We start from the raw sequence: 10,234 nt of genomic DNA, 5'->3' as shown, positions 1-10,234 counted from the left end.
TATATATATATATATATATATATATATATATATATATATATATATATATATATATATATATATATATATATATATATATATATATATATATATATATATATATATATATATATATATATATATATATATATATATATATATATATATATATATATATATATATATATATATATATATATATATATATATATATATATATATATATATATATATATATATATATATATATATATATATATATATATATATATATATATATATATATATATATATATATATATATATATATATATATATATATATATATATATATATATATATATATATATATATATATATATATATATATATATATATATATATATATATATATATATATATATATATATATATATATATATATATATATATATATATATATATATATATATATATATATATATATATATATATATATATATATATATATATATATATATATATATATATATATATATATATATATATATATATATATATATATATATACATATTATGCTATTAATTTTTTTACTTGATTAATTGTGCAAATCAAAAACATAACTTAATTGTTCTCAGGGTGAAAAATCTCCTTATATTAACCTATGTTGTGTGGGTCCAAAGATTTCCTAGTTGTCCTTTATCGGGATAGAGAAAAAAAATAAAAATAGTATGTTACAAAAAATTGGTATTCTTTATTTTATTTAAAGAAGAATAAAACAATTATCAAATTTTGCCGTTATCTTATCAATCAGCGTAAATGAATACGATAAAATTTACACAAAAAGAATATTTTAAGTCTTCTTGAAGACAAAACCAATTTAAAGCCAATTTCAATGAATATCTTTAAAACTTTTTATCTTTCTGATTTTCCAATATTTACTTTATTGCAAAAAACAAAACTTTAAAACATTTTACAAATTTTCCAGTTACACAATTTTCAATTCTGAACAGAAAATCACTGACCTATCCTTCGTAGATTATATTTGGACCATACCCAGAATCGTCCACGCTCCACAGCAATGTGATCTGCCACTATTCGCCTCGGCTTTCTTCTTTTTGTATTTGCAATCCTCCTGCAGCAACTGCACGAAACACCTGACTCAATTCTGCAACAACTAACACTTGAAATTTAATTCTCAATTCTCAATTCTTTAACAAATGAGACTGGGATTAAATTTTCTGGTAATATAAAAAATCTGCATCCTAGAGTATACATAAATAGTTTAAAACATAAATTAAGATTAGTGAATAATATTAATCATATTAAAGATTATATTAGAATGACACTAAATGACAATGCGGCAACTTGGTTTGCCAGTATTGAAAATGATTTGGATAATTTTCAAACATTTGAAAATAAATTTTTAAATTATAATTGGGGTGAATTGGAGTAATCTAAATTTAGGGAAGTTCTATAGTTTGGAAAGTATAATCACAATTTAAGATCAAATATGATAGATTATGCATTAAAACTGATAACGGTTGAAAAATATTTAGAACCACCACTTAGAGAGGATGAAACAGTCTTAAATGTATCTAGACATTTTGATGCCGATGTTGTGCAAACAGTAACTGTACAAAATATTCAAACAATAGAGAGTTTTATTAATTTTATTCAAAGAATACAAACAGGTAATATGGCAAGTAATAATGATAACAATGATATTAGGATGAATAATAATAATAATAATAGAAAAAACAATAACAACTTTCAATATAATAAGAATAATAATCAACAATATAGACAATCATATAATAATAATAATAATAGATATGGTGATAATTTACAAAATTTTAATAATAATAACAATAATAATCAGCGGAAAGTAGGAACACTTCTCACAAAGGCGCAAAAACATCATCCACGCAGCACAGTAGAGAGAACAACATTACCACGGTATCAAGGGGGAAGAGGACTTATGGATGTAGGTGAGCAATTGGATAAACAAATTGCTAATTTAAGAACTTATTTTCAGGTACAGGCTGAGACATCTACTTTACATCGAGCAATTTGCGCAGTAGATGATACAACGCCGCTTAAACTGAGGGAACAAGAAATGCGCATAAACCATCTGACTCAGCAAGAAAAAATGCGCACCTGGATGAGTAAACCTCTGCATGGGCGACATCTCAATGAGATCAGCCAAGAATATGTCGACAATACAGCAACGAACTATTGGTTGACATCAGGAAAGATGTTTCCCGAGACTGAGGGTTTCCTACTTGCCATTCAGGATCAGTTTATACCAACTAAAAATTACCTGAAATATATTGTTAAAGATCCTCAAGTCCAAAATGACAAATGCAGATATGGATGCCAAGCCCAAGAAACCATCCAACATCTTACCGGTGGCTGCCAGGTATTTGTTGGTACTGATTATAAAGAACGCCATGACTCAGTAGGAAAGATTATCCACCAAGAACTAGCTGACAAACTGGGACTTCTCCAAACCGACCATCTTCCTTATTATCAATACGTCCCTGACAGAATGCTTGAAAATGACAACTACAAGCTATACTGGGACCGCACTGTGCTTACAGACCAACCAGTGGTGCATAATAGACCGGATCTCATACTAGTTAATAAAATTACTAGGCAAACAACACTTATTGATGTGGCAATACCCAACACCAATAATTTACGTGTTAAATACAATGAAAAGATCGGCAAGTACAGAGATCTAGAAATAGAAATCAGGAGACAATGGAGAATGGAAAGTACCCAGACAGTACCTATTATTTTAACTACTACTGATGTTATTCCCAAAAACCTCCTAGAGAACATAAAACAGCTGGGTCTAAATGAACATCTCTATAAGGCCACGCAGAAAGCTGTACTCCTCGCGACGTCCAGATGTGTACGAAAATTTTTGGGGGATACTTCAACATACCAAGTCACCTATGGCTCGATAACACGGAAAGAGTCCCACCAGAGCTCAATCCTTTTGATACCGTAGGTATCTGGGACGAGTGAATTTTCCCCTTAGAGGGAGTGTGAGCCGTATAATCTGGATAACAATAATCAAAATAGACAGAATTTTAATAACAATACTAGTTATAATAGACAAAATTTTAATAACAATAATAATTATAATAGACAAGATTTTAACAATAGAAGAAATACAGGACGACCTAATTACAACAGACAGGTAAATTGTGTACGAAGGAATAGAAGCTGCGAAGATAGTGAACGAAATAGTACAAGGCAAGAAAATATGAGTAGAAGTCATAGTAGTGAAAAACACAGGACATTAGATCCAAGTGGTCAGACACGATCTGACAATTCTAACAATCCAAATGTTGTTCAGTAAACTTTCTGAATTACAAGTTGGGCCATTGCCATTATGAAAAACCTTCTGAATTTATTTCTTTAGATGAAGATAAAATTATTGAATCTATTAATTTAATTTATATAAATGCTATGGCCAAAAATAAAATGATTAAGGTTATGATAGATACTGGTTCAGAAAGTACTTTAGTCTCGGAAAATTTTATTTTTAATACATTAAAACCAAAGTTAAAACTATCAGATATAATAAAGATTCCAAAAATTAAAATTGTTGGTGCAAATAATAAGAAGTTGGGTGAAATTAATAAACTAGCCAATTTTAAAATTAATATTCTTAATAAAGAAATTAATATGCAAGGATTTGTTGTCAAAGATTTATGTGTTGATATATTAATGGGAAATGACGAATTGGAAAAGAAGAAAGTAAAGATAGATTTTGAAGAAAAAGTGGTAACTTTGGAAGGGCAAATAATTAAGTTTAGGGGAAGGGCGGGCAAGATGGCATACTTAGTTTATTTTCCATATATCTGAGACATAAATAGAGATAAATCATTCCTTTTGATGTATAATTATAGCCAGGTCATTTTTCTACTATTCTAAGTAACAAAAAATCACTCATACAAAGAGATTTATTTAAAAAAAAAAATCAAAATCAAAATGTAACAAAAAACCATTTTGCCCGCCCAGTGCGGGCAAAATGGCATACACATAACAATAGTGTTAAATACAAAAATAATTATAAATTTTTATTTTTACGAAGAAAAAACATTGAAATTAAACATTTTAGTTCATACAAAGTTCGCAAATAAATTGTTTTACTTTTTTGGGAAGTCCAGCACATTCTGAATGTGACCAGTTTTGGCAAATTTGGCATCTTAACCATCCTTCATTAGATTTGGACCTACTAAACGTATCATTGCAGTAAATGCAAGCGCAGTCCTCTTGTTCATCATCATCAATACTAAAGGTTTCTTCTTCATACTACTACTAAGGATTTCCACAGTTTTCACTGTCTTCCTTCACTCAACCGTTTTCTCCAATTTTCCCTGTCATTCCAGTCTCCATCTCGCAGGGTTCTTTTCTCCATAGCCTCGTCGATTTCATCTCTGAATGACCTTCGGGGTCTTCCTCTCTTTCTTCTTCCAATCGGGCTCCATTCTGTGATTTTGTTTATCCAGCGTCCTCTGTCCGCTCTTCTGACGTGGCCGTACCAGGATAGTCTCTTCTCCTCTATATAGTCGATTATGTCTGCTTGCACTCCCATTCTCCGCTTAATCTCTGCGTTTTCAATTCTGTCTCTTTTTGTAAGTCTACAGCTTCTTCTCAGGATCATCACTTGATATATTGTTCAGTATTGGTCTGGTCACAATATTTCTCTTGCCTTTTCTCTCCGACTGATGTCTATCTTTGTTCACAATGCGTCTTCCATCACTTAAATCATTGACTATTTTTCTTTTCACGACGTCCCCTTTTCTGCTTTTTATTTCTTGTGCTTTTTTTCATTTTCTTTTTCGCGGAGATATTGCTGGAAGGGGCTCTCGGTTAATCTTCTTCTTCTTCAGATGCAAATCCACTAATGGATGTTAGCGATCACATTTTCCATTAATTCTCTATTTCTTGCAATATGTATCAGAGATTGTATGTCGTTAATCCCTGTCCATGGCCTTATGTTTCGGAGCCAGGACATTTTCTTGCGTCCCATTCCTCTCTTGCCTTCAATTTTACCCTCGATTATAAGTTGGAGGAACTGGTATTTTTCATTTCGCATGATGTGACCTAGATACGCCGTTTTCCTTTTCTTGATGGTTTCGAAAAGTTGGCGTTCTTGGTTTATTCTTTTAAGGACATCTATATTTGTGATTTTCGCTGTCCATGGTATTTTTAGGATACGGCGATAGAGCCACATTTCGAAAGCTTCTAATCTGTTTATATCCCTCGTTTTGAGTGTCCAGCCCTCTACGCCATATAGCAGCACTGACCACACGTAGCACTTAGTAAACCTTAGTCTCAGTTGAAGATCAAATTCTGAACAAGTCAGTACCTTCTTGAATTTTACGAAAGCTTGTCGAGCTTGCTCAATGCGACATTTTACTTCCCTGTCCGATGTCCAGTCTTCAAAAAGCCACGATCCCAGGTATTTAAATTTACTCACTCTTTCAATGGACTTAGTATTCAGTGTTATGGTGGAGTTTTCAAGTGCATCCAAGTTTCTGGAGATGATCATAAATTTGGTTTTTTTGGTATTAATCTCTAATCCCATTCGCTTACTGTATTCTCCGATTATAGTGACAAGTTGTTGAAGATCGACTATGTTGTCACAAATTAAGACACCATCATCAGCATATCGTATGTTGTTGATCAATACTCCATTCACTTTGATTCCCATCTTTGCATCCTCCAAAGACTCTTGAAATATGACTTCCGAATAAATGTTAAATAAAAGAGGAGAAAGCACACATCCCTGTCGAACGCCCCTTCTTATATGTATGGGTTTGGATATAGAATTGTCTATTTTTAAGTGTGCCGTTTGATGCCAGTACAAGTTTTCAATGCATCTTATGTCTTTTTGGTCTATATCAACTTTCTTGAGGATCTGCATTAACTTGTGGTGTTGGACACGATCAAACGCTTTTTGGTAATCTAAAAAGCATAGGAATACATCCTTCTTCTAATCGTAACAATTTTGGACCAGCACCTGTGTTGCTACTATTGCTTCTCGTGTTCCTAAACCTTGCCTAAACCCGAACTGGGAGTCACTGATGTCCCATTCACATTTTTTGTATAATCTTTGATGTAGTATTTTTAAGAATATCTTTAAAGTGTGACTCATCAGGCTAATGAGTCTGTGAACCTCACATCTTTTTGCATTGACTTTCTTGGGCAGGGGAATAAAGGTAGAGCGTAACCACTGTTGAGGATAGCAGCCAGTTTCATAAATTAAGTTAAATATTTTGTGTAGTGCTGAAATTCTCCTGTCATCCAGTAATTTGAGAATTTCTGACGGGATTTCATCTGGTCCAGGTGCCTTATTGTTTTTTGAATGTAATATTGCCTTTTCTATCTCCTCTTGGGTGATTGAAGGGCCAGTCAGCTGGTCGTCTGTATAAACTTCACTCATGGGTCTTTCGTCATGGAAGAGCTCCTGGATATAATTTTCCCATATATCAGTTTTCTCCTTTTCACCCAGCACTATCTGGTTATCCTGATTAACTATGGTAGTTGGTCTTCGTTTTCTGTATATTCCAGCAGTCTCCTTAAGCTTTTTATGTAAATTACGATCGTCGTGCTGTCGTTGTAAATGTTCTAGATCGATACATTGTTGCTTAAGCCATTCATTTTTTGCTATTCTTATTTTTGCTTTTATTTGCCTGTTAATGTTTTCATACATATTGCTGTCATCTTGGTTATTCTTGTGTCTTCGTCGTTCTTCCATTAGTAATAGTATTTCTTCTGTCATCCATTTTTGCCTCTTGTTATTTCGTTTGTACCCTAAGTTGTTTTTCATGATGTCTGTTACAGCACTTGTAATCGTATTCCATGTTGGTGTTAGATCTTCGGCAATGTTTGTCGTCAATATTTGAATTTGTGCGTTTATTTCATTGCTTATTTCTGCTTGTATCATTGGGTCTTTCAGTTTGTCCAGTGCTATCTGTTGTTACCGCTATCTCGGTTAATACATCTTGGTATTGACCAGATTTACGTTTGGTAGAGTTTCTTACATTACTCTGAGGTACCGGTGCCAATTCCATCAGAATTCCTTCAATAGATTCATCTTTAGAACCAGATGCCGATGGTTCTTGGACATCATGATGATCGAAGTTGCAGCGTGAGGAACATTAACATCCAAATGTACGTGATCCAAAATCTTTTCTTTATGTAGTGCAGAGTTTGTTGTAGGCCTCCATGCAACGTTTTTGTATGGCAATGTTGTATAATTAGTTTACTTAATTTGCTTTTGTGCGGTATTATTAAGGGATACTTTTCATCATGTGTTAACTCTGAGTTCTGAAGTCTCCCTATTACCCGTAATTTGCTATGATTATCCACATAGGGTAGTAAGTTTGGTAGTTTACTTCTCCCGTTAAGTGGTTTTCCACTCTTTAGCGTTTTTATCTCTTCTGCACAATATAATTCTTGAGTATTCTTTATTACTATTTGCAAGGTATTTTCTATTTCGTGAGGGGTGAGTTGTTCATGTTCTACCTCTCTTTTTTTTGCATTTGTCTGCAAATCTAATGCAGTGAGATAGTACTCGTTGCATTCTATTTAAATTTGAGAATCTTTCGCAGATGTCACTAATCTTGACGGTTGTGTTAGCTATTATTTCTATTCTCTTTTTCTCTTTGTCGGTATCCAATCTCTCTGGTAGTGGAAACCTAATATTTGTTTGATTTAGCCAGATTGGCCCATTCCACCATAGGTCCATCCTCACTAAGTCCTTTGCTTTTATCCCTCTAGATAAATAGTCTGCTGGGTTTTCTTTTTTACCTACTTTAAACCAGCGATCAGGTTGTATGGTGCCTGTTATTTCCGTTAGTCTGTTCGGTATAAACGTTTTCCATCTATTTGGTTGTCCTTGTATCCACGCCAGAGTAATTGTGGAATCAGACCATGCATATATTTCCACATCACTGCGATTTAGCGCTTGAATTGTTCTTTTTATGAGTCTGCTAAGCAGCAATGCTGCACACAATTCTAACCTCGGCAGTGTTGTTAAACCTTTACCTGGTGCAACTTTTGTTTTGGCTACTATAAGGCTTGTTTTTACCTCAGGACATAATGTTCTAGTATATATTACTGCTCCGTATCCTTTCGTAGACGCATCAGCAAATCCGTGCAATTCTATTTTCCCTGAATTGGTAAGATTATTCCACCTAGGTATTACTATCTCTTCGAGGTTTTTTAGCTGTGAGTAATACTCAATCCATCGTTTTTGATCAGAATTATCCAAATATTTGTCCCAAATTATCCTTTTTGTCCACAAATCTTGTATGAATATTTTTGATTGCATTATCACTGGCGCAATCCATCCTAATGGATCGATCATATATTTTTGCTATTTCCGATAACACCAGCCTCTTTGTTATTTTTTTATGTTTAGTTATAGTTATTTTAAATGTAATTACATCTTCAACCGGTAACCAGTGGATCCCTAGCGTTTTATGTATCTCTTCTGTGTCTAATGTTTTGAGATCGACACTTTTTAGATCCTCCGGTATGATTTCCATTAAATCTTGACTATTATTAAGCCATTTTCTTAATACAAAACCCCCTTTTTTAAACATTTCTGTTAACTCTGTTTGAGCTTGTTGAGCTTCAGCCAACGTTTCTGATCCAGCTAGTACATCGTCTACGTACATGTTGTGTTTACCAATTTCCGCAGCTAGTGGATATTTTAATTTCTCGTCATTACATAATTCCTGTATCGTTCTTAATGCAAGGTATGGCGCTGCCTTCGTACCGTATGTTACTGTTGACAACTGATACTCCTTTATTGGTTCTTTTACAGACTGTCTCCATAATATCTTCTGGTAAACTTGATCTTCTTCAGCTATCTTTATTTGCCTAAACATTTTCTCTAGATCTGCCGTGTATGCTATTTTGTAGGATCTCCAATTTATTAATGTATTTGTAAGATCTTGTTGCAAACGAGGTCCAGAGTGCATTACATCATTGAGGCTGATTCCTGTTGAACTTTTACTGGAAGCGTCAAACACGGCCCTGCATTTTGTTGTGATACTATCCTCTTTTATTACTGCATGATGAGGAAGGTAATACTCTTGCTTATTTATAGTTTCGGTTTTATTCAATTTCATGTGACCTAAGTCTTCATATTCCTTCATAAATTTCCTGTACTCTTTTTCTAGGTTTCTGTCTCTTTGAAATTTTTTCTCTAATTGCAGCAGTCTCGCATATGCTTGCTGTTTTGAGTCCCCTAATAGGCTTGTACTAGAATTAAAGGGTATTTTAACTTCAAATCTTCCTTCGTTATCCCTTTTTACTGTTCTTTTATAATTTTCTTCACACTCTTTTTCTTCTACTGAATGAGCATTGCTTTGATCTACTTCTTCTAACTCCCAGTATTTTTTTATTTGTTCATCCATTTCTCGTCTAGATATCATGCTGACTACTTATATATTAGGGATATTCTCTTGCTGTGCTATTCCTGACATTATCCAACCCAATTTTGTATTTTGGGTGAGCAAACCATCTTTTGTTCGATCTACTCCGTCCAGTAATATCAAACTATATTCTTTGGCTCCTAATAGAATATCTATTGAACCTGTTTTATTTAAATTTGGATCCGCCAGGACTAAGTTCCTATGGTTCCTTTCTATCTCCTTCTCCGGTAGATTTTTTGTTATTTTTCGTAGTACAAGTGCTTCGATCTTCATTTGAAATTCATTTTCGAAATGTGCCTGTAAGTTTAATGTTACGCTCCGTTTCGACGTTCTTTGGTCTTCATTGCCAATTCCAGATATCTGAGCGTGGACAGCCTTTCTTTTTATTCCGAGACTTGTAGCGGCCTGCTCCGTAATGAATAATGACTGTGAGCCTTGGTCAATCAATGCTCTCATCAATTGTGAGCTTCCTTTTTAGTCTCTTACTCGTACTAATGCCGTTGCAAGTAGCACTTCTTCATTCTGATGACTTAAACAGCTCACGGTATTCTCTTGTCTCCTTGACGATCTGTTGTAATTTATTGTCACCTCTGGTCCCACTAGAATTGGGTCTATTTTGTGGCCTTCTGAAGTTCTTTTGTTGTCATACTGACCTGACCCACTAGAATTTGATCTATTTTGTGGCCTTCTGTTTACAGAATTCCTTCTGTTATCATACTGACCTGACCCACTAGAATTTTGTCTATTTTGTGGCCTTCTGTTTTTAGAATTCCTTCTGTTATCATACTGACCTTCTGACATG

The 10,234-nt window shown here is 33.5% G+C and overlaps 1 protein-coding gene across 1 annotated transcript; it reads right to left on the bottom strand.

Moving 5' to 3' along the window:
• Positions 1–7,502: 7,502 nt before the first annotated feature.
• On the bottom strand, positions 7,503–9,432 carry LOC140448989 (uncharacterized). Its single transcript, XM_072542129.1, has 2 exons — positions 8,437–9,432; positions 7,503–8,216 (listed from the first exon to the last, which is right to left on the bottom strand). The coding sequence occupies exons 1-2, from the start codon at positions 9,430–9,432 to the stop codon at positions 7,503–7,505; spliced, it is 1,710 nt and encodes a 569-aa protein (XP_072398230.1).
• Positions 9,433–10,234: the final 802 nt, after the last annotated feature.

This window comes from Diabrotica undecimpunctata, chromosome 8, assembly GCF_040954645.1.
Source record: "Diabrotica undecimpunctata isolate CICGRU chromosome 8, icDiaUnde3, whole genome shotgun sequence".
Classification (NCBI taxonomy): Eukaryota; Metazoa; Arthropoda; class Insecta; order Coleoptera; family Chrysomelidae; genus Diabrotica; species Diabrotica undecimpunctata.
This window is presented reverse-complemented; position numbering and strand designations above follow the sequence as displayed.